The sequence below is a fragment of the Oenanthe melanoleuca genome, chromosome 8 (assembly GCF_029582105.1).
Source record: "Oenanthe melanoleuca isolate GR-GAL-2019-014 chromosome 8, OMel1.0, whole genome shotgun sequence".
Classification (NCBI taxonomy): Eukaryota; Metazoa; Chordata; class Aves; order Passeriformes; family Muscicapidae; genus Oenanthe; species Oenanthe melanoleuca.
The window spans coordinates 3788652-3813568 of record NC_079342.1 but is presented as its reverse complement, the minus strand read 5'-3'; the positions used below and the strand labels follow the sequence as shown (position 1 = coordinate 3813568).

The following is a 24917-nucleotide window of genomic DNA, read 5'->3' as shown; positions in this document are numbered from 1 at the left end:
CATCACCTCTGCCATAGGATACAGGGGGAGATTCCTAAAAGCACCTCTGTTTAAAATAAGGAAAACTTGTTAAATAACTTCTTTGGGAGGCAAAAAGGAGCATGCACATGTGGCTAGTGTAGGGTTTGCCCACAGTGGTCACAGAGGGGTGATGAACAGACTGCACTGTGAGTGAGCACTGGTGGGGAGGAGGATGAGGAAGGAGTGGAGGAAGGAGGTGCTTTCTTCAAGGTTTCAATCCTAAACATCACCATGGGAAGAAAACAAAATCCAAAAAAGCTGTGGAGGAACTCTCCAGCATTTCCCCAGGGCTGATTCCCTGCAGAGGGATGGAGGTGAAGGGCACAGAGCACATCCCAGCCTGTGCCAAAGCCAAACACACACTCCAGCTCCCCAAACTCTCCCTCTCCACCAGAAAAATCCAAATATTTGGGCTGGCAGGGCTGCAAAGCTGCGCATGCTTACCAAGGAGTGCTTTATTTATTTTATTTTTTATTTTTTTTTGCTGCAAGGATGGATGCAGGCCAATGCACTTAATAGTAACCACATGGTAAAATAAATAAGAATGCCTGTATAGACTTAAAAGTAAATGTTAAATATTTGCTCTGGTTTTTTTTACTGATGTCTCCTATGCCAGCTTTGAAATGGCCCTGTGGCAAACAACGCTTTTATTTTTCTTAAGCCTGGAACATTTAATAATTTCTAATTAAAACATCTTACATTTTTAGGATATTTATAAGCAAACTGATATGGGCTCAGAAAATGTGCCAGGAAGGGGTAAAAGCTGTACACTACAGTCATATTTAAAGGTTTATTTTCTTTCAGAGCCACGTAAAAAACTTTATTCCACATTTTTTTTCGCTTTTGAAAAGGTATCCACTGAATGGAGGAGAAGCCATTAGCAATTTATATTTCTCTTCCTACATTTAGGAGCATTTTTCTGGAAATAAGTAACCATCCTCCAGGCCCACAGTGGAGAGGGAACAGCCTGAACACAGGGGCAACTGTTGGGTAATTCCTGTTGCTGTGGGTCCTTGGGAGCCAGGAGTCAGCCTTTACATATCTGGGATGCCTAAGTCAGCTTAAAAAAATAAATTTTGACTGAATGCTTTATTTACTCTTTTTTCATATTTTCTTTTGCAAAGAAATGAGTCAACTTTTCCACCATTTTATACATTTAACACAGCAAGAGTGGTGATACATTCTACTTCTTCCAATACTTTTAAGACCAAAACCAGTTCCAATTTATATGGTTTGCTTTTTAAAGAGAAAATCTTTTGGGGAAAATTGCAATTCTTACAGCAATGAGATCAAGCAACTAGAGTGCACCATCCTTTTTTTTCTTAAAATGTAGAAATATAATGGCTATTTCAGAGAAAAAAAAAAAATAAAATTTAAAAAAAAAGAAGGAAACATCTCTTGCACATTAAACAGTGTAAAAAACCCCAGCTTTATTTACATTCCCATCATCACCCCACAGCTGACCAACGTGGGCTGTCAGGGATTCAGGAAGCACAAAAGAGACCTTCAGGGATGCTCCAGGGGACAGCAGCTCTCAGGGCACTCAGTACTGTCTCAAAGAAAAAAAAAAAAAAATTAAAAAAAAAGAAATTTTCCCAGCAAGGGCCACCTGGGTAAGAGGAGGCTCATTTGTATGAATTATGCATGAGCATGCAAGGAAATGCTGCAGCAGGGAATTTAAGGGTGTGTTTTGGCAAGGCAAGGCCCATGTTTGCAGCAGATGTGGATTAACATGGCATATCTGAAGGCAAGGCAGGAATCTCCAATTTATACAAGTCATGACTGGATGGGGCTTTTTTTAGCTGCAGTTGGGCTGGAAACTTGTCCAGCAGCAGAGCAAAACTGGAAATATTTATTTAATATTTAATATTTAATACTGGCTGTTTACATGAACTCAGAAGTTTTTAAATACATTTCTCCAGCTATCCCCAGACAGGATAGAGAGGAAAACATGCATCACAATAAATAAAAACCTGAGTTTACCTGAAGCTCAAGTGCTCCACCAGAACATACCCATCTGAGGGAAGGGGAGGAAAGGAAGGGGATTAAAATGGGAGAGCAGGAGGCTGAGAGGGAGGGTGTGCTGGGGTTTGGGGGTGGTTTGGGGTTGGTGCTGGGGTTTGGGGGGTGGTTTGGAGGATGTGCTGTGCTCTGGGGCTGGTTTGGAGGATGTGCTGTGCTCTGGGGTTGGTTTTGGGTTGGTGCCCAGTGCTCTGAGCGCTGCTTTGTTGGGTTATCTTAAACAAGCAAAGCACCTAATAGCTGCTGAAAATGTTATTTATCACAAAGCACATCGGTCTCCAAAGGCAAGCAGGAAAGCAATGGCAAAAGCAAAAGGCAAGAGCAGTGGCAATGAGCAAATGGCTGAAAGCAAAAGTGGTGGCAATAAGCAAAATGATAAAAAGCACCAACTCTCCCCAGTTATATAGGATATTTCCAACAAGATGGAATCTCAGACCACCACTCCTTAACCTATTAGAGCTCTGGTTCCTTAACATGCCAGGTTATGTATAAACTACTCATCCAACCTATCTTGTTCCATCTGAAAAATGTAGCAATATTCTTACTATAGCTCTATTAAGTACTGTCTACAACCATGGTCCTGGAGCCTCTACTGAAAACATCAGCATGTTTTTTAACTTCACTAGAACTCTCACTTCCACTCTGCATTTGAACATTTTACTTACTAAAAGCATTAGAGCTCTCACTAAAACTTACTGACTTACTTCTACTTAAACTTGTGTGAGTGGCTTAATACACTTCAATCCATCCACAGGCTTTAATTCAATCCCTGCACTTTGATTCCTTCCTGAGAGAATCCCCCAACTCACTGACTCCAACAGCCAGGGAACAACTTTCCCAGCATAGCTAAGGACCAACATCTTGTCTTTTGAACAGGCCACAGAACTGCTTCCCTCCCTGACCCAGCCAGAAACACACTCACCATGAATGTCTCTCTGAAGAGTTTCTCTTCTTCATCCACCTTCTTGTTCTTTTCTTCACTGTTCTTCTTGAATTTGAAGATATTTCTGCTACAAGACACACACACATATATGTGCACTTCTGAGCTCCACTTAAATAACCCTTGGCACATCTGAAATTGCAACCAGAGCCTAATTCCAGCCTTGTCTGCAAGGAACCCTTGGAATAGTAAAGCACACTGTTCACATCCCTATTTCTCAGAAAAGGGTGAAGATACAACTCAAATTTGTTAGTGAGGCTCAACATCAGCCATTTTGGGATAATTTTATTTTTTGGTCTGTAAGCAGCGTGGGAACAAATAAACTCTCTGTTGAGTGTTCCAAATCATCTCCATTAATATAGAAGTCAACAATTTGCTTTTCCCCCCAGCAGTTTGACTCCTTCTGGTTTTATTTATACTCAGAAATAAAGGGTCCCCAGATAACTCATCCTGAGTCATTTATGGAAGATTTTCTTTGGGATTTTTAGCACATGGAGGAGAAAGTCTCCTAAGCAGACATTTATATGGCACTGTAAAGTGGAAAACAAGTTCTTATAATCCACTTAAAGGGAGTGCACATGGGGATGCCACTCCTTCTAGTACACAAATTATAGCTGTAGCTTTCTTTTTAAAACTAAGACAGGAAACAAACACAAAACAAAAAAAATCCCCCACCCATTTGTAACAAATTATTCATCCTTGGCTCATTTTGATGCTTAAGGAGGAAAGGAAACAAGAGCTGAAATTAGGGATTTTTAAGCTGTGAAGAGATTCCTCCTTGGGCAGAACCTGTGATCTCTAAGGGAAAGCTGAAATTGTGTGGACTCCCTGATGGTCTGTAAAGTTACACCTGTGACTTTGAACAGCACTACCAGTGGTGTTTGAGCAGCCCCATGCAGGAATTCTGGGTCTCTGATTTACATTCAAAGTCCCAGATATTAGGTCATGAAAAGGGTTGCTGTGATGCACATTTCTGTGATCTAAAAGGGAAAGGAAATCTCCACTTCCATGTGAATTTTTTGCAGCACCAGTAACAACAAAAAAAAGAAAAAAAAAAAAGATTTTTTTTTTCTTTTATGCACAAATTGCACAGCACAAGAGTCAATGCAATCAGTCCAAATAATTAATAATTTAAAATACAAGGCTCTTGCCAAAATCATAGAATGGTTTCACCCCTGCCATGGGCATCCCAGGGTGCTCCAAGCCCTGTCCAACCTGGCCTTGGGCACTTCCAGGGATCCAGGGGCAGCCACAGCTGCTCTGGGCACCCTGAGCCAGGGCCTGCCCATCCTCACAGGGAGGAATTCCTTCCAAAAATCTCATCTAAATCTACTAAAACAGCAAAAAAGAGCCAAATATATAGCAAGCAACAACTTTTGGCTCAGCTCAGTGGAAAGTCAGGACAAGACTTCAGGATAAGACCTTTGGTATCCTCTTCTTATGCTCAGTTCAGATCCAAGAGTTTGTTTCACCCTTGAGATATTTTCTGCAAAGATTCCTGAGCTCTGGCTTCAAAGGGAAAGGACCATCAACCAACACATCCTGCTCCTGAAACCAGCCAGGAGACATGCACAAAGTCAGGCAAAATGGGAGCACAGTGGAAATCCAGACCTGTCCAGGTCGTCCACGCTTCTCCTTTTGTCCTTGCTCTCCTTCACCATCCGAAGTTTTGGCATCCAGACTTTGCCCTTCTCATCCTTCCCTCTGAGAGGAGCAGACAGGCAGGAATTCAGGATTTTCCCAGCAGACTGTGTCCCCTCCCCAGACCCATGTACCTCCAGAGCTGTGATTTTCTCTGTCTCCCCCCAGAGCCTGCACAGAAATGCAAACACTTGCTGTGATTTACACCAGCACAGCCCCTGCAGTCATCTGGCAGCAAGACACCAGGACATGCTGCTCCTATTAAAACTCATTTTTCTGACAGGGAGCCTGCCAGGATTGGGCTGATAATGGGGTCTGGGAGATGGAGTTTTCCTTCCTTAGGAAAAAGATCTGATTTTTCACATTTCAGGGAGCTGCTCTCTCCTTTTCACATCTCTGGCACTAACTGGGTAACAGTGAGGAAATATCCTGCTAAATTAAACACACACAGAGGGCACCTGGGCTGTCTCCAGAGGACTGAACCCTAACCAGCTCATCACCCTCAGTGGGTTTTGTGCCAGGAGGAAAATCTCCTTGGGCTGAGGACACTCCAGGACAGGGCACCCTCCTCACCTGGTCTCTCTCTGCCCCACCTCAACATCATCATATACATTGTCCTCCTGGGAGACAGCTGCTGTCAACCAAAAAACAGAAGATTAGGAGATGTCACTCTGAGCCTGCTACTCCAATTCATCTGCTGCAGAGGAAAATCTGGGCTGCTGCTCCTCACTCAACCAAAGGGGCCAAGGAAATGCAAAAGGATTCTTGAGTCTCCCAAGCACCCAGCAAAGATCCAGCACAAGGAATGATGCTTGGGTGGGTTAGTTGTGTTTAGGGCAGTTTTCTGCATGGGTTTGGCCATCCAGCTCCATGGATGGAGCAGGAGCAGCAGCAAAGCCCCAGCTTTGCACAGCAGCCAGCCCAGGCAGAGCTCCCAACAGAAGGATTTGGGTGTGTTCACTCCAGACCCTCCTCAAGGTTGAGGTTGTGTCCATCCCATTTATGTAAAGGATGACTTTGGCCCTCCAACAGCCAGGAATAAAGTTTTACAGAGAGCTGCTAGAGAGCCATGGGCTCACACAGCACTGCCAGCCTGGGGGCAGTGGTTCTGCTCCCACCCAAAAATGAGCAAAACCACCCAAACATGAGCAAAAACACCCAAAAATGAGCAAAACCACCCAAAATTTAGCAAACCCTTCATCCTCAACTAAAACACAAATCTCTTATCAAGTCTTCAAAGCTGCAACACATGATTTTCAGAAAGGCACAGTGCACCCAGCTGACTGCACACAACATTTGTCTCCTCAAACACACACGCATCCTCAGGAGTCAGGTACAGGTATGTGCTTACCTAAATTTGGGACTGAAATGGAAACCAGTCTGTGGATAGAAAAAAAAAAGGCTTTTAGAAACAAAACTGCACAAAAAGCCACGAGGAGCCCCAGAAATCTGTCAGTGATGCTGCTGAAGGGACAGAGACAGGTTGAGGTGCATGGGCTCCATGGCACCAACAGCATTTCCCAAAAAGATATCCCTTGCTAAACAAGCATTTCCATCCTGACAGCAATAAGAGCCATGTGTTCATCAAGCAGGAAAGATCTGCACCCAAAGAACAGCCCAAACTCCTGCTGCCCTTCTCAACAGCTGGAATTTTTAGTCAGTAGTAATTCCTTCCTGTAGGTCTGCCAGCATCAGGGGTTGTCCAGGAATTCAAAGGTGACAATGCCTGTAGAGATCTAAGATGATTTCAGGAGCTTTTAGGTTCTTTGAGACAAAAGAATGGCACAAAACCTGATGGGTCTTTCCCTATATTGATATTTATATTTGAAGGAGCCACTGCAGGGTATCTCATGTGAAATTTTTTAAGGAAAACAAACCTTCCTGACATAAAAGAGGAAAGGTTTAACCTGGAATCTCCAAAGAAACAAGAAGAGGCAGTGTTTTCCTGGAGTTCAGGCACTGTGCACAGGGTGAGGAACTCACAGCAGTGGGGGACAGGTTCTGCAGGTTCTGAGGAAAAGGCAATTTCCCTGGAAACTTATTGACAGTCCTGAATATTAGAGTACCCAAAAGGGGCACTGTAGGAAGTTACATGATGTCCTCCACCCTGTTAGAATGAAAACTCACTGTTAAACTTCTTCAGCAGATGCTCCTGCCAGCTTGGCTGGAATGGAACTTGGAATAAAAACCCCAGAGCAGTAAGGCTGTGCCCAGCTCAGGGCAGCAGGTTCCATCTTTCTCCTTTCCCTTGTGCACCTTGAGTCATGCTGAGAAGAACTTTTGGCCTAAATTTCCCAAAACAAAGCTGTATTCCTTACTCCTAGACCTGCTCTCAATTAATTGCCAGGAGGAATGCTCAGGTTTGAAGGGGGAAAGGGTGGGACCACCAAAATTTTCTTACCTTAGGTTGTCCTTGAGCCTGAAATTGTTCAGCTTCAACTTGTCTATCTTAAACAGGTTTCCAAATCTCTTTTGTTTTTCTGTTCTGTCCAAAAGGGGAACAGGTTTTAAATTAAAAGACACACGAGGTGCAGAAGCAGCCCCAGAGATCCTGAGGCAGGGAAAGGAAGGGCAGCAGAGCCTGGACCTCAGCTCAGGAGAAGAATTAAAGTGTTGACAGCATCATGTGGGTGGCAAACTTGCCAGGATAAGCACCAGCACAGCAAAAGGTGCTTAATTATTAAGTCCAAGCTCATATCTCTGCTTAGCTTTAAACTTTTCTGTGTCGATTGAAGTTGTTCTCCTCCAACCCAACAACTAGAGGGTGATCCAGGTTTTTTGGAGTGAAAATTCCCGAGGAAAGGGCAGCATTACCCAGAGGCATTGCAGTGACCACTGAAGGAGGCATCAGGGGCACCTTCTGAGCCACCCTCCATCACACATTCCTGCTGTGTGTGTCCTTGAGGAGGACTGTCCATGGCTCACACGTCTCTCTGAACTTTGCAAAGGGCTGCAAATCTACACAGCAATTTTCTTGTAAAGTATCTGCAAGCCACCAAAATCCTCCCCTGGGGGTCATTACCCCTGCACAAGGACCATTAAAAACCCTTTATGTGTCTCAGAACACTTGGGATCAACAGAGAGATCACTGGGCTGGTTTGGGGATCAAGACCCTGAACTCTGAATTTGGTCCCAAATGGAAATTCCCTGGCAGCCCCAGCAAGATGCACTGCTCCCTCTGAGAATCAGCAAGAGGGTTTGATTTCTGCACCACGTGCAGAGGGCAAAGGAGAGGAGGGTGGGGATGAGCAGGATCCATCTGGGACACAATTCCCTCTGGATGGAGGAGCTGCTGCACCCCCATGGACAGTCTGCAGAGAAATGGCTCTTCCTTGTTTTGATAACCATCCTGTCACCTCCAGGGGCTCAGCTGTCCCCTTTTTCCTCCCTCTCAGGCTCCACACCCACAGGGAAGCTGGGCAGGGATGCAGATGCAGTGCAAGCCTCCCATCCACAGGGAAAATCAGATGTACAGCAACCCCTCAGCTCAGAGCCACCAGATGCAACTGTGTGCCCCAAAAAATTGTGTCCCAAAGGCTGCCCCATTCCTTACAAAGGCAACTTTTTACTGCAGGAGGGCAGGGAACCACACTAAACACAGCTAAAATTCACATTACACTTCTTAATCCTGTATAAACCCAAGGCTGCAAAACTCATTGGTTTTATAACACACCCCGTGGAAGCAAATATCTTGAGAGGCCACAGAAAAAAAGAGCAGGCTGCAAGTTAGTTACAGCACATCAGGTTTTTCTCCAGCCTTCTGTGATCTCAAATGTGAGCATTTTGTCCTTTTTTATGGGGACAATTTGTCCCTTGAGCACACACACACAAAAACAAGGTGCCAATTCTCAGCTGCAGCTGAGCAACACTTCTGATCAGAGGAGGCAAGTGAGACTGTCCTGTGTGCTTGATGCAGGAAGAGCCAGGGATGGAGGGTGTTACAGGAAGAAAATTCCCCCTCACTGCTCTGGGATTTAATTTTGGTAATGACTTTTTGCTCCCTAAGTGTTAGCCAAAGGGCAGGGAGGGAGGAAGAAGGGAAGAAACCCACCCACACAACAACTGTTCTGCAGTTGAGTCAGGGAAAAAAAAAAATAAAAAATGAAAGGCTTCCAGCCAGAACCTGGCATGTGAGATCAAGGCTGAATGGCCAGAATTTCAAAATACAAGCTAAGAAATTGCAACTTACTCTGTTTTTGCTGGGCTATCACCCCCAATCTCAACATCTTCATATGTCTCCTCGTAGCTGTTTCCTGAAACTTAAAACCAAGGCATGCCATGAAGACAGAGCAATAAGGGGAGGTTGGCTGGACAAATTGCACCCAGACCTTTTACATTTTCCTCTTGCTGAGGCTTCAGGGCTGCTCAAATGAATTCCATGCTAGACATGCCTGCTACTCCCCACTGGTTTTAATGGGAATTCAGAGCAGCCCAGCCAGAGGGAGATGGTGAAAGTGAAACTAAAGCATTCCCAGCATCTCCCAGGGACCAGCCCAAATTAAAAGCAGCTTCTGTTTGAGCTTCCCCACTTACTGCTGTCTGAAGTGAAGGAACTGGAGGCATCTGAGCCGTGGCTGCAGGAAGACACAAGTGTGACATTGCAGCAGGAGGGGTTTGAAATGGAAATCTGACAGACACAGGCACTGCAAGAGCCCAGCTCCACACTCACAGTCTGTCCTGCAGCTCCCCAACATCATCATAGATGTTCTCTGCTGCCTGCCAAGGGCTCTGCTCCAAGGCTGCTCCTTCTGCATTTGGACCAACACCCAAGCTGGGCCCTGGAAATGAGAAAGGATCTTTGCTTTAGGGGCTTTTAGGAGCTTCTCTCAGAGAAAGGACAGCAAATAAGAGCCTACAGATATATTTTCCATTCCAGAACTCCAGGAAGTTCTCTGCTCTGAGACACTTCAAGAAACAGAAGTGAACAATTTTCAAAGTTTTTTGGCTTTAAAACTTTTTAAAAGGTCATAAAGATATTTTATGTTTAAAAACCTTAAAATGTCTGTTCATTTTCTCAGCTGTGACAGCTCTGACCCAAATCTTCTTCACCTGCAAGAATCCAAGAGATTATTCTTGGATCTCCAGAGAAGTGATTGGAGGGAAAGCTTGGCATGGTTGGTGGAAATGTTAAGATCCAAATAATGATCCACTGGAATACACCTGTAAATCAACACCTTGGAAAGGACCCAAGGAGGATGAGCATCCCTGAGGTGGATTTCACTGAGCCTGGAAGTTGCACCTCACGAGCTTAGAAACAGATTATTGCTGCAGAACTCTTAAGTGGCAATGTTAAAACCTTAAAATTGATCTAAGAGAGTTGGAGCAATGCAGAAATAATAAAATAATAAAAAATAAAAAATAATAAAAGCAGACAGTGTTTGTAAATGAACAAGGGGAATGTGCAAGGCCAGGCTGGCAGGGTTTGGAGCAACCTCAATATGGCCCAGCTAAAAACCAAAACTTCTGCAAAACATCCAAATTCAGTAAAGCAGGCAGGGGTTGACAAACAATTCTCCAAATCAGCCTCTGTGTTGAAGCAGGAGGCTCACCAGGAGTACTTTGAAAAAAAAAAATCCCAACAGAAATTACCTCCAGCTGTTCAAAGGTCAAGCAAACCAGCAAGACCTTTTACAGAAACAGACACCAACCTAACCAGAAAATTATTATGAGGTGATTTAAAATAATAAAAAAAAAAAAGAGAAATACCTGAGAACCACACCAATAAAAATAACCACAGTCACAGTCAATTTACACTTTTTCCTTCACTCTCCTGGTCTGTCCACAGAGCCCAACAGAGCTACTTTTCTCTCTTTGAAATGCTGCCATATCACACCAGTGGCTTGCAGAGCCGTTGCAGAATAGGACCAGTGAACATTTACAGCTGAAGTTGCAAAACTGAGCTGACAGAGGGGATGTGATTGGGCTGAGCTGTGCAGCTGAGGTGCCTCTCAGCAGCTCTGGCCACTGCCTCAGAGGATGCTGAGAGAAGGAGCCCAAAACCAGCCTGGCACCACGAGGAGGTGGAGCAAGCAGCCATCAGACAGAGGGAGACTTCAGGCTCTCATCCTGCTTATTTCCACCCCAAGCCTCAGGCAGCCCCTTTCCTGAGAGTCCATAAATTCTGAGGAGCAGAGAGATGGATTTCAGCTCTCACGGATAAGGGCAATCTGCTAGAAAAACAAACACCTCAGCCAGAGCTCTGCAGATGGTTAACCAGCTTAGGAAGCTATTTGCACAGCCAAAATAAATGATCCAGACCAGAATACAAATGCTCATGCAACCTTTTGCCCTGGTTTAACTAAATTGGTTCAAGAGTTGCATCCAAACTTAACGTTATTTCCCATATGGAAGAGACATTTGGGCAGCAGATGGGGCTGGGGGCTGAGGGAAACACTCAGAGGTGCAATGAGATACTCACAGTGCTCTGCTCTGCCTTTTGCCAGCCCTGGTGGGGTTGGGTACGTTGCAGTTTGGGGACTGGTCACATCCTGCTTCCCTTGCAGAGACACGTGCTCATCCCCACCTGCCTGGGATCAGACATTTGGTTTGCTCAGTGCAGTCCTCAGGAGCAGCTTTCTAATGTCTATTTCTATTGTACATCCACAAAATGTCAGTTTTCTGTGGGCTTAAAACAGTTTCACCCCCTTCTCCACCAACCTTTCAGGCTGGAGCAGTTGAGTGATGAACAGGCAAAAGAGAAGGTGGAAACCCCCTGGGATCAAAGGCTCAAGTTTCCCAAAGAGAGGGAGGACAGAAGGAGAAGAGACATCCTACAACAATTGTTAAAATTAACCTCAAGGATACAATACCTTGAAAATTTTGTTCTCTTCCAGTTTTGTTCTATCATGACTTGGTTTTCCCTCTTTTTCATCCTCTGTTAGAGCTCTTTCTGGACTGAAATGTTCAGAAATGGGAGAGACCTCAGCACACAGACACTTCAGCAGAGTCACAAACACACTGCCCTGTGACAGTGCCCAAAAAAGTAGATTATTTTCCCTCTGAATGAGGGAGATGCCCAAAGGGCCACCAGTAAATTGAGGACAATTCCAAATCTAAAGGCCAGTGGCCACTCAGGGATGCTACAAAACACTCTTGGAGGAGGCAAATTAATGTGATTGTTTCCTCATAGCAGGAAAGGACAAAATGGATCAATTTGTGGTGGCACCTGGATCACACAACGTGCCTCTCACCACTCTGTGCTGAGATTTAGGGAAGAAGAAACAGCAACAGGATGCAGGACCTGATGCCTTTTTTTCCCCAGCATCACATTTCCCATGAAGGTGACTCTTTTTTATAACTCTTCAATCACCACCACAAAACCCAGGGGCAGACAGGGATCATAAATACACACCACAAGGAGCTCAAAGTGTGACATTTGTGGGGTGAAATTCAGAATGGACCTTGCCTTGTCTTGGACCTAGAACCAGTTTGAGAGCCTCATAACTCTCCCTGTTCACACTGTTCAGGTTTCAGTAGGAATAGACAGTGTAATTTTTTACAATCTCCCCTCCACATATGCTTTAGAATGAAAACAATCTTAGAAACTGTGAGTGCTGGCACAGAAAAGCATCATCTACACTGTCTTGGTCATGAAATAAATGAAATTTCTTTCTATTTACTGAGTGTTACAATATTCAAATCCTAACCCAAATCAGTTGTGGGGCTAGAAGAAGTTTGAGAGGGAGGAGAGGAAATTACCTGGATTTGGCAAATGGAAAAATCTTCTGTTTCTAGAATAAAGAAGAGGAAAACCTTCAGCCACTGTGCTTCTCTAAGCAGTCAAGCTTTCATACAAGGCCTCAACTGTCAACTAGCACTTGAAGAAATATTTCTTTAGAAAGCCCAGAAGTATTTTATGTTTGGAATAGTCATCAGACAAGGATATTTCATCTGCTTTGCAGGACAGGGAATGCACATATTGACAAACTATACAGGGATAATAAAACAGTGCTAGGGTTGGACCAGTGAAGCTGCTGGCCAGCATGGAAGCTGTTACAGAAAGGAGAGCCTGCAGAGGAGGAGGAAGTTTTTAAAATGTAAATAAAGATTTCCCATAAAGCCTGCCATAAGATGAGACTCCAGCCAAGGCAGAGAACCTCTCTGCAAATCACACAGACATAAATATATTTGGAAAGAAAGCTGTGCTGTTTCCCAGGCAGTTTGATGGCTTGAAAGTGGAGTCTGACATTTTACAAAGAGTAAAAGAGCTCTCTGTTGGAGAGCTGATGGCCAGGACACAGACACCATCCCCTGGCATGAGGGGATGATGTGTGCTCTCAGCTGAGCTCAGCCAAGCTGGGATTCTCTACAGCACATCAGAATTCCTGCCCTGTGCCATGATCCTGATCCTGCCCTCCCTGCAGGACATGCCCCTGCCACCCCTGCAGCCAGGGGGAAGGAAAGCTGGGATCTGTCCTTGGACACTGCTGGGAACCAGGGAAAAGCAGCCTTGAAACCTTGGTTTTCTCAGGCTGCTCAAGGACAAGGAATTATAACCATGATTAACACCTGCTGGATACATGAGAGATGTGATGTTTTGCACAAAGCACGTTTTCAAAGAGGTGTTGCCTTTTCTATTCTGCATGGCATGAACCACCCTATACAAGTGTAATGTTTATCTAAATAAAACTCTCTGTTGCTGCTCCATCACATGAAGAACAATGTTGGATTATCTTTTTTGCTGCTCTCCTACAGCTCAAATGCAACAATCTGCAGCAGAGATATCCCTGCAGCAGGGGATGAAAGCCCCTGCAGCTCTGCCCACCACACTTGTCCTCACTTATCAGCCTGTCTCAATTCTGCTTCCACATCTTCACCCTTGGCAGGAAATTCCACAACATTGCACTGGGTTCTTTTTCTTCCAAAAATTCACATTCTTGATATAAGCAACACTTGGTCTACCAACATCCATCCATTTGGTGTTTTCACTTCCTTACATTTCTGCAGTGGAAGTCAAGGGGACTAATTTTCCCCACTGGTATGTTTGGGAATCTCATTAGTTTTTGTGTCTCCTCTGCAAGTTCTTATTTATTCTTTGAGAGTCTTCACAGAAAACACACAGATAAATTCTTGGCAGGTAAATAATACAGATATTAGAAGTTTTTAAGACACTTACCTTGTGTTTTTGAGGCTCTGCCTTAGGTACTAGAAAAGATATTTATGAACACATATTAATTTTTAGTCCATGTTAAAGTCACTGCACTTTTAGTGCAAAATTCAGCTTCAGTTGGGATGCTCAGCATCCAGGCACAAATTCACCATGGACATTCACCATGTCCTGCAGCCCCTTCCCTCTGGTTTTTTTTTGAGCATTCTGCAGCACCAAACCTGACTGGCCACGTTTTTCAGGGATCTATGAAATCCCAGGGATCTATGAAAGTGCCTCCTTGGCTCCTTTCCCACTGGGAGATAAATTCTGTGCATGTGGCAGAAATAACCTCCCCAAAAGAGGCAACACTGGAAAATGTAAAAGCAGAGCAGTGGCACTTTCATAAAGAAAATTATGCTGGGAAAAAAATATTGATGGACCTGGAAAAGTCTTGTACTCTGTGTCCTTCTGTTCCCAAGAAGATGCTGAGGTTTGCCTCAACATCTTCTTTTTATTCTCCTCTACATGGTTAATGCCTTATGATATTCCCCACTGAGTTTTACTGTTTTACCCCCAAAATTTTAACTTTTTTTGTCATTTCCCCAGAGCCCTCACACTGCACAGGGGGACAGGACAGTCATACTTCTCCCAGACCACTGTGCAGCTGCTTTTCTCAGTAAAAAACTGTATTATTTCCTATTTTAAAGGCTTTTTTTTTTTTTTTTTTTTTCCCCAGCTAGCACATAATCCACCTCACAGCCCTGCCTTTCCAGGTACCTTCAATGACACACAAGGTTGTGCTGTCCCCAGACTGATTCAGGTACATCGGGGCTTCTTCATAATTATTCTGCCCTTCAAGTTGAGCACTGAGAAGATGAAAAAGAGAGAAAAGATTTTTTTTTTCCTGTCCCTTTTAGTAGTATGAAAAAAAAAAAAAATCTGTCTTAAGGACAAGGAAATCAAGTACTTTGATAGTGAGCCTAGGAAAAAAGCAAAGTGAAATTAGGAATTTCTCAGAGGAAGAGGAGACCTGTGGCAGATGTAGGGGATCTTCCCCCAACTCCATGCTCCCAGTGCTTGTCCTTTGGGAGGCCAGGCTGCTTTTAGAGGGCTCAAAGCACACCAGGAGACTTCCTACCAGCAATCCCTCAAGTAGAAACAGAAAAAAAAAACCCCAACAAAACAAAACAAAAAAACCAACAACAACAATAAAAAAAAAAAAAAAAAAAAAAAAAACAACAAAAATACCCCCCAAAAACAAAAAAAAAAAAAAAAAAAAATCAAAAACAATAACAAAACAAAACAAAAAATGAAACAAACAAAAATCACCCCAAGGAAATCAGAGTGCAGCATTTTTCAGTCCTACTCAGGAGCTTTGATAACAATTCCCTGCTGCAGCATTTGGCACGTGGCTCCTCATGGAAGGGAACAAGAGGGGAAGCAGAGATAGCAGAGGGGGCATTGCAAGGTCCTGCTCCTGAATTTATCAGGCCATGCCAGCACCACGAGTGGCAGTGCCAGCCCCAGGAGGAGGGAGAGCATCACACAGCACCAGGGATGGGCTCCCATCTCCCCATCCTCCCTTCTTCCCTCCTCCAGAAATTCAGTGAGTGTCATTTGGGAGTAGGTGGAGGAAATACTCAGGTGAATCCACCAGGCTTCCCCTCTGCCCACACTGGTGGAGTTTTTTGGCATTTTAGGAATGTACTGGGAGCAGCAAGCAAGACACAGCTTGTTGCACATGTTGGGGACAGGGCAAGGAGGGAAAAGAACAGCAGGAACTTCCTTCTTCTGACCCAAAGCCTGTAAAAAACCTCAGGGAGGGTCTGTTTCTCCTGGAATCACCCTGCTGTCACAGCTCAGCTTCAACAGAGGGAGGACTAAGGGAAAACCAAGGAGCTCCATGTGCACTTGGACAGCAGTGAAATCAGAGGAAGAAACAAGCCCAGGAGTGAAGCAGAAGGCTGTGCTGCCAGCAGGGGCTGCCCCAGCCCCCCAGTGTCCCCTGCAGCCCCCCAGTGTCCCCTGCAGCCCCCCAGTGTGCCCTGCAGCCCCCCAGCACTGGGGACTCTGCCCCAATGGCCCCACAAAACCATCAGAGCTCAGGAGAAGTCAGCACAAGAAACTATGGCAGGGTTTCTCACAGAGCAGATTCCAGGTGAGGCTTCCAGGAGGGGAATTCCTGTCCCCAGACTGCTGCTATTTTGCTTTTGTGCCAGAGCTATTTAATTAATTTCCCCTGTTATCACACAGTTAATATTTAACGAGTGACCTACTGTAAGGACTGTGTCACAAGAGTTGGAGCAGGACAGCTGATCCTGCTGCATTACATGGTAGAACAGCTCCCTGCAGTGCAGAACAGCTTTGGAGGAGGTTATTTTTTGACCAGTTCTCCTCTGACAAGTACAGGTTAAAAGTTAACACCAGCCCAGGCTGGCAGGAGCTCCTCGTGTCAAGAACAACTTGCTGTTGATAGCTGGAGTTGTTTGGGCACAGAAAGTATTTTAAGAATTCCCCTCTCTTTGCTTTGGTTCAGCTGTTCCATTTCCCTGTTTCACAACTACAACAAAACATGTGTATGAGTAATTTTCCTCCACTTCTGCTGTTCTTGTACAAACCCCAGGCTGCTGCACAACCACTCAGGACAAGTCAGAGAAAAAGTCAGGATCTGCCTGCACACAAAATAATTGTGTCTGCAAGGTTTTTGAGCTGTTTCAGACAAACTCCAGTGATTTTGGACCACCACCACTCAATGAAAACTCAGTCCAGCATGCAGGGCTGGGATGGTGAGGGAGTAGAATCACAGAATTCACAGATCCTGAGGGACAGGATCACAGGATCATGCAGGAACAAAAACTCCTTTGCTGCTGGCAAGGAAACCCCCAACACCTGCTGCTTATGCCAGGGCTTTGTTTCAGCAACAGTTTTCAAAAGCGTTTCTTTTCTAAAAACACAAACCTTGAGTACACAGCAAAGAGGGAGCACAAAGCACAGGGCAGGTGATGGCTGTGCAGAAAAGCAGTGGCAGGGTTCTGCTTACCCCCAGCTAAACCAGACCTAAAAACATGTGGATATGGCTCTCCATGAGGCTTTAAGAGCCCACAAGAGAAAAGAGGGGTGAAGTTTTCTCCATTAGGAGAGAATCATCCCATGTAGGTTCTCACAATCTCAGAATGGGCTGGGTTGGAAGGAGCCCTAAAGAGGATCCAGTTCCAAACCCTGCCTCTCCCACCAGCAGGGACACCTTCCCTGGAGCAGGATGCTCAGGATCCCACCCAGCCAGGCTCTGCACAGTCCCTTGAACACCCTGGAGTGGGACATTCCCTCCAGGCTGAAGGGAAAAGGGATGGGGATGCTCCCAGCAGCGTGCCCCTCCCCAGGCTCACCTCTCAGGGGTCAGGTAATCCTCCTCTGCAGCAGCTGCACACAAAGACACAGAGGATTAGTGCTGGAAGGCAAGTCCCCAAGCCCACGGGGTGTGACAGGGACAGCCCTTCCTCCCTGCACAAACTGGGGACGTGGCTCTGGAAATATGCCATTACTATTCCACATTTCCAGGCAGCAACCTCAGGCTTTCCAGAGATAGATAATATTGGGAGGGCATGGAGATGATGGCATGTAAATGAAACTAGCTCCCCCCATCTGATTAATAGATTCAGAAAAGGCTAGAAAAGAGTTTCAGTGAAAAAACTCTCTTTCCCTCTCATTCTTATCAAAGCCAGGGCACACCAACAAGCACTGGCACTGTAAAGCCAAAGAGACTTCAGCAGAGCCCTTCTTACAAAAGCAGCTCCCTTTGAATTAATCAAAAGTTGTGCCTAAAGATCTGGCTATAATTAAGGCTGTATCTATAAAGAAACACCACTTAGCAGCTTAATAAGTGGTCCAGAATATTCTATTATGCAACATCAATAGGTTTTTATTATGGGAAACTGAACTTTTGCATTTCTTGATGTAGAAACACTTAACGACATTGCCCTCTGTTGTATTTAAAACAGAAGTGGGGGGGATTAGCAGACTATTTTCTAACAATTTTATTGTGCCTTCCCACAGTTGTGTGCTCCAGAGTGGAGGCATTTCCCATTGAAGAGGAGTGATAAAGATCAGCCCAGCTCCCAGGCAGCTGCTGCTGCTTTACAGCCAGCTGTAAACTGCTCTCAGCACTTGGGAGGGAAGCAGGGCTCCGAGCATGGGATGGCATCCAGCCTGGAAAACCAGATCCCTTCTCCAGACTGAGACCCAAATCAGCCCCACTGAAACTGCTGGGCTCTTATTGATGTCTGAGGAAGCAGTTATAAACAAGTAACAATATCTGATTTCTGCAGCCGTGCAGATGTCAATAAACTGCATGTTTTAATTCATTCTCTGTAGAACAGATCCGGGGGAAAAAAAGAACTAAATGTCTCTTACTTGTTTCATTTCCTCTGTGGACCAAAGGCATGGTGCTTTGGAAAGCACTGAGATCAACCTTTGGGGGTCTTGGAGGTTTCCCAGGGGCAGGACCCAGGGATTCAGCTGGAGGGAGAGGTTTGATCCTTGGCCACTTGCTCCCAGGGCTGTAAGACCATTTTCCAGGCTGGCAGAAGGGAGGCTCTGATTCTGCTCCAGAGAAGCACAAGGACAGGCAGCAATTAGCAAAATTTATTCAAAAATCCATGTAGGATCATTAGTTGTTGTACTGACATTTCTAATGGCTCTGCTCCTCCCAGTTTCAGTGTCCCCATCACACAGTGGGGCTCTCACTACCCTACCAGAACAGCAGAATGAATGCAAATGCCCATTTTTACAGTTTTTTACCATGAGAATCATGTTGGGGTCTCAGCTCTTGACAGCTCCCTTCCTCTGGATTATAAAACAGCAGCCCAATTTTCTGTGCTGGTAAGAGTTTAATCCCCCAGGATTTAGGGCTGTGGCTGTTTGCAGGGCTCAGGCCAGGTGAGGTGGCTTTCCAAGGTAAACAAAGACTTAAGGTTTTCAGTGCCCCATCACCCAGTCACGTCAGCAAGGGGAACTTCACAGCCTCTGGGTTTACCAGCACCAGTTTCTCTGAGAAATATCTTCTCAGGACTTAAATATGACCTTTTGGAAAGGGAGGGGGATTCAGGTTTAAGCTCATTTAATTAGAATGAAATTGTCTTTGCAGACCAGCCAAGCTTTCCACATCTGTGGGAAGTCACATTTACCTTGGGACTGCAAACAGCCAAAGCACACCAAAACTGAGATAGTCTCCTCAGTTTTCATCCTGCTCTCAACACGTGGACAATTTCTTAGAGTGAGTTTTTAAAAAACTTTTGCTGGATGTGGGAAATCCTCCCCTTACCCAGAGCAGCAGTTTGAGACCCATTTCATATCTGCAGGACTCCAGAGCAAGAACAGAGCATTCCAGCTTGGCCTCTTGTTTGAGGGTCCCAACCCTCAGGAGCTTTTCTCTCCTGCTGCTGTATCCTGCACTTCCAGATCACCTACACACCCCTTTATTTCCATATTCAGTGTTAAGCTGACACCTCACCATACCTTTCTGCAGCTGAGGTGGCTCTCTTGGTGCCAGCACTCCATCAGAGCTCCTGCATCCCCTGGGAAGCTGAGGAAGAGCTGTGCCACTGCCAGGCAGAGCATCCTTCCTCTGGGCACGCCAGGGCAGCTCAGGGGAGCTCCCAGGGGCTGCCATCCTGCCTGGGGCAGCAGCAGCTGAGTTTGCCCCCTTCTGCACGGGGATCCTTGGATTTGTTCTCTCCTTGCGGGATAAAGTCTCTTCCCAGATCTGCAGGACGTGCTGGAAGGAATCTGGGAGCTGAGGGTCCTCTGGAGAGGTCTGGCTGGATCCCTGGTGCTCAGTGCCACAGGACAGCTTTTCTGAGCTGCTGCTGGGGGAGCTCAGCCCCTTCCCCGAGGTGCTGCCCTTGTGCCGAGCCAAGGGGCTGTGCTGGGGGAGCACAGGGGGCTGGCAGGTGGGTTGGGCAGGTTTGGCCATCCTCACCTCTCTCTTGGGCCGGGGCACAGGGCTGGATGTGCTGCTCCCTGCAGAGCCAGGCTTGGGGCTGCTCTCCGTGGGAGGTTTCTGCCCCGGCTTGTTGGCCAAGCCAGAGCCATTCTGAAATTTTGCTCGGAGGGCTTTGAAGTCAGTCACAGCTTCCTGTGTGAGGGGAGAGCACAGAGCAGCTGCTTACAGAGGTGGCAACAGGCAATTCAAGCAATCGTGCTGTTTTCAGAGAGAAACAGGCTGCACACTCAACCTTGGTCACCAAGGATGTGCCGATCCTGGTGAAAATTTAAAAGCAGCGGAGGAGAATTTGCTCTTTCAAAGGATCCTCCAAAGGCTCACAAATCACTGCTGGTGAAGACAAAAGAGCTGAAAAACAGGGGGGAAATGCAGGAGCAGAGCACAGAAACCAAGCAGGAGCAGCGTGGCCAGGGGAAATTCCTCCTTCTCCCCAATGTCACCCTCCCGAATTTCCCTTGGGAGGATCCGGCAAACACCAAATGAAATGTTAGAGCTTTCCTGGCAGAGCTGCTGCAGTGCTGTTTGTGCACCTGCTGGGGATGAAAGCTGCACTTTATTTTCAGTACACAAGCAGCAAACAGGGGAGAGGCCAGTCCTGCTCCAGAGATGCCCAGTCCATCCCCATCCTCCTGGAGAAAACTCCACCATGAGAAGAGAAGCACTAAACATCCTCCTTGCTGCACTCCTAGTGACCCCTGGACAAAATGCTCTTCCTCCACGGTGCTGGTTCAGCTCAGGGTCCCCAAGGCTCTTTGGATGCTTCTGCCCTTGCCTTCCATGCCAGCCAGGAAGCAGAGCACACATAACCCAAACACGTGGCTCACAGAGACATCAAGAGCATCTCCCAGTGCAGGTGATGGATACTGGCCATGACACTCAATCCCTCTCCCACACAGGGACCAGACCCCAGGTTCATGAAGAAAAGGAGCAAATCAGTGGCAGTGCAGTTTAAAAGGTCACTTAAAGAACATTTTGTTTCACTCCCCTGTGTCCCACCATCCCACGCTGCAGAAAAGGGAATTTTTGCCTGCAGTGCCGTGGCTTAAATTCAGCCCTGAACTGAACTAGGGAGAAAATATGAAGAAAAATTTATGAGCTACTTAAGTCCTTGAACTGCTCTATAACTTTTTATATGCCATGATTACATTAGGTGCTCTGCTCTGGCAGCTTAGTGCAGCACAGGGCTTCACGAGAACCTGTCTAATGAGGAAATTGGAAAAAATTATCTAGGACAGAACTTCGTTATTCTGAAAAAAGCCCCAGCCTTAAGTGTTAAGACAGAACAGATGAATAGCATACTGAGGTTTTATTGCATTTAATTGCACAATTTATTAAACACTGACAATTTCTCTTGAATAACCCCTTTCACTGACTTTATTACTTTCACAGGGTAGTACATGATGTAAAGAACCAGCCCTTGGGGGAGAGGTTTGAATTGCTCCAATTATATTTCATATTAGTGGTCAGCAGGCTGATGCTGTGTGAGCTGCCCAGACAGGCTGATCTAGCAAGCCATGGCAATGGGAGCTTCCAGAGGTACATCACATTCTGGGGGGAGGAAAAAAAACCTAAAAAAAATAAAATCCCACATGCACCCAATCCCTGCAGCAGTGCCAGACAGGAAATAAAGCACTGAGGTGCCCTGATGCAATTGCTGAGCTGCTGCAGAGCAGTTGAAGAGTTCAGTGCTGTTTACCTCCCCTTGCAGGTTTTCTTTATTGGAGCAAACAGTTCCTCTTCAGTGCCCTCAGAGACAAAGAAAAGAGAAAGGAAGAAGTACCTGCTTGTCTCGGTGTGCCCCAGGCAGGGCAGACACGGGGTTTTTGGTCAGAACTCTCCCTGGCACTGGCTGTGACAGAAATGGGCTGTGACAGTCACAAGCCTGGCACTGAGTTTAATTAAAGTGGGATGGATACCAGCTTTCCTTTTACCCCCTCAAAGTGTCATTCTTCTTGCCTTGGAACAACTGATTTGCCTAATTAGGAGGGAGATTATCTGTGCTCAAGGCACTCTCAGTGCCCCTCATTTGGATGTGGTTCCCCCAGAGTGCAGCCTGATGGTTTGTTCATGGGAAGGAGGGACGAGTACAGCCCCCAGCCAAGCACAGAGAACTGCTGGGGAGGATGGGGTTAAACTGCACCCCACAGCCACCTCCTGCACACCCACACCCAGCTGGGCAATCCATCCCTCCCCAAAAATCTCCTGCAAATGCTGTTTCCTTGCACAGAGCTGAGCTTAGCCAGACCTTCCAAGGTGCAGTGAGTTCTCCTGGTCTCTGCAGGGATGATTCAACTGTTTCAAACCACAAACCCATCCCAGCACCTTCTGCTGGCTCAGGGAGATGCTCAGCCTAAGCTCAGTGCTGGGCAGGTCACAGGCAGGACAGGGAGGGCTCAGGTCCCCAAAAATCACACCAGCTGACAGGGAGAATACACCCATAAATTTAAAGGCCTGCCAAAAGCTCACAATGTGTATTACAGCTACATCTGGCCAAATAATTGACTGTGAATAATACTGCATTTGGCAAAAGCCCATGCAAGATGAGAGGGGAAGAGAGAAAAAAGGAAATAAACTTCCACTGGCCGGAAAGCTGTGAGCATTAAGGAGGGGGGACAGAAGCATTACAGAGCCAGGGGCCACTGAAACTTTCCATATTTTGTACCTATAAAAAAAATGTTCTTCTAACATCAAGATCAGTCAAGGAAGCAGAATAAAGCTCAGCTTAAGCCTATGATAAGGGCACCTTTTAGAAGCAGCAGCAGCAGGAGGTTTGTGCTGACACCTTGGACTAACCAAAAGGAATCTGAATTACTGAATCCCAGAATGGTTTGGATTGCAACAGGCATTAAAGATCAACTTGTTCCAACCCCCTGCCAGGAGCAGGGACACTGACCAGGTTCATAGCCCCATCCAGCCTGCCTTGGACACTTCCAGGGATGGGGAAGCCACAGCTTTTCTGGGGAACCTGTGCTAGGGCTCTCCCACCCTCTGAGTGAAGAAGTTCTTGCTAATACCTGATCTAACCCTGCCCTCTTTCAGTTTGAGGCCATTCCCCCTTATCCTGTCATTCCAGGGCTGTGTCAAAAGTCTCTTTCCAGCTCCCCTGTAACCCCTTCAGGTACTGAAATGCTGCAATAAGGTCACCTCAAAGCCTTCCCTTTTCCATTAATTAACTAAATCAACCTAATTCTTATTAGCTTCCCGAAGTTGCTTTTTTAAAACGAATCAACACAGGAAGACAAGCCCCACTCAGGATGTGGCACAGCTGAGGGGAAGCACTGCCTGTTCCCCTCCTGGAATTTTTCTGGTTTACTCCACTCTTTATCTTGATTCCCAAGGGAGCTGTGGTGGGTAAATGTTTAATCTGTGCTGCCCTCTGCCCTGGCGTGGGACTGCTGGAGCTGAGCCCAGGCAGATATCATCGACTCATTAACCCACCGGCAAAGAAATAAATAAATAAAATAAATAAAAGAAAATAAATAAAAGAAATAAAATAAATAAAATAAATAAAAGAAAATAAATAAAATAAATAAATAAAATAAAATAAATAAATAAAAGAAAATAAATAAACAAAAGAAAATAAATAAAATAAATAAAAGAAAAAAAATTTAAAAAATAAAAAATAAAAAAATAAAAAAATATAAAATAAATAAAATAAATAAATAAAATTAATAAATAAAATAAATAAAATAAATAAATAAATAACCCCCACTTGCTGTTACATTTAGAGGCACGAGAGCAGCTGGTGTCAGAGCGATTGGTTAGAAAGCAGGAGCTGTCTTGGGGCAGCAAAGCAGAATCTGTGCACGCAGAGCAGGAGCAGGGATGGGAGTGCACCTCTCTCCCCGGATAAACCGCTCCTGCTCCATGGAGAGAACAGCCCCAAGCTGTGAAGCAGCAGCAGAAAACCCGGCAGAAAGGCTGCCCCGGGCCGGGTGCAGGAGAGGAAAAGCGGCAGCAGTTACCAGCTCCATCCCCGGCCGCTCCATCCCCGGCAGCTCCCGCGGCTCAGCCCAGCCCGGTCCTTGCGCTCGCTGCTCTGCCCCGAGCCGCGCCAGGTGAGGCGGGGCCAGCCCTGAGCGCACCTGGGCTGAGCCTGAGCCTGGGCAGGGCTGAGCCTGAGACACCAGTGCCGGCAGCGAGACACTGGGCATGGGAAAGGGTGGGAAAGGGTGGGAAAGGCATGGGAAAAGGACTGGAAAGGTATGGGAAAGGGACTGGAAAGATATGGGAAAGGGATGGGAAAGGTATGGGAAAGGGACTGGAAAGGGATGGGAAAGATATGGGAAAGGGACTGGAAAGGGATGGGAAAGATATGGAAAAGGGAGGGGAAAGGGATGGGAAAGGGACTGGAAAGGGATGGGAAAGGGAAGGGAAAGGGATGGGAAATAGATGGGAAAGGGATGGGAAAGATATGGGAAAGGGACTGGAAAGGTATGGGAAAGATATGGGAAAGGGACTGGAAAGGGATGGGAAAGATATGGGAAAGGGACTGGAAAGGGATGGGAAAGAGATGGAAAAGGGAGGGGAAAGATATGGGAAAGGGACTGGAAAGGGATGGGAAAGGGAAGGGAAAGGGATGGGAAATAGATGGAAAAGGGACAAGAAAGGGATGGGAAAGAGATGGAAAAGGGACTGGAAAGGGATGGGAAAGATATGGGAAAGGGATGGGAAAGGGATGGGAAAGAGATGGAAAAGGGACAGGAAAGGGATGGGAAAGGGAAGGGAAAGGGATGGGAAAGATGGAAAAGGGACAAGAAAGGGATGGGAAAAGAATGGGAAATGGATGGGAAAGGGACAAGAAAGGGATGGAAAGGGACAAGAAAAGGATTGGAAAGAGACAAGAAAGGCATGGAAAGAGAAAGGGATGGGAAAGGGAAGGAAAAGGGATGGGAAAGGGCAGAGATCATAATTTTGCTTTCTGGGAAAGATGATATTCATATCCATGGAAGTTTACAGAATCCTAGAGTGGTTTGGGTGAGAAGGGACTGCAAAAATCATCCAGTTCCAACCCCCCCAGTGTTCTCTCAGGTCCCTTCCCACACCTGGGGCAAAACTGAGGAGACATGAGGAGCCCCACGATGTCCAGCAGTAATCCTTACCCCAAATTTTAGGTCTCCCCATAGGTGACACCCACCCTTCTGTACCATGCTCTGTCCCACAGAGATCTCAGGGTGATTAAACCAGAGGAACCAAGTTTTTCC

The 24917-nt window shown here is 46.0% G+C and overlaps 1 protein-coding gene across 10 annotated transcripts; it reads right to left on the bottom strand.

Annotated features, from left to right (window-relative positions):
- Positions 1-1426: 1426 nt before the first annotated feature.
- FYB2 (FYN binding protein 2) lies at positions 1427-23760 on the bottom strand. 10 transcript variants are annotated; one of them, XM_056497575.1, is made up of 19 exons: positions 23679-23755; positions 19690-19845; positions 19227-19293; positions 18123-18311; positions 17099-17132; positions 14490-14578; positions 13740-13768; positions 12323-12354; positions 11434-11518; positions 11043-11151; positions 9294-9402; positions 9158-9198; positions 8814-8883; positions 7026-7109; positions 5976-6004; positions 5198-5258; positions 4595-4687; positions 2966-3053; positions 1427-1574 (listed from the first exon to the last, which is right to left on the bottom strand). In XM_056497575.1, the coding sequence occupies exons 1-19, from the start codon at positions 23700-23702 to the stop codon at positions 1506-1508; spliced, it is 1458 nt and encodes a 485-aa protein (XP_056353550.1). In that variant the 5' UTR covers positions 23703-23755; the 3' UTR covers positions 1427-1505. The 10 variants fall into 10 exon arrangements, 8 of the variants coding, with proteins under 8 accessions (XP_056353550.1, XP_056353545.1, XP_056353548.1 ...); XM_056497570.1 differs by having other exon boundaries at positions 1427-1570; positions 19227-19845; positions 23679-23760; XM_056497573.1 differs by having other exon boundaries at positions 1427-1570; positions 5198-5255; positions 19227-19845; positions 23679-23760.
- Between the last annotated feature and the right edge of the window lie 1157 nt (positions 23761-24917).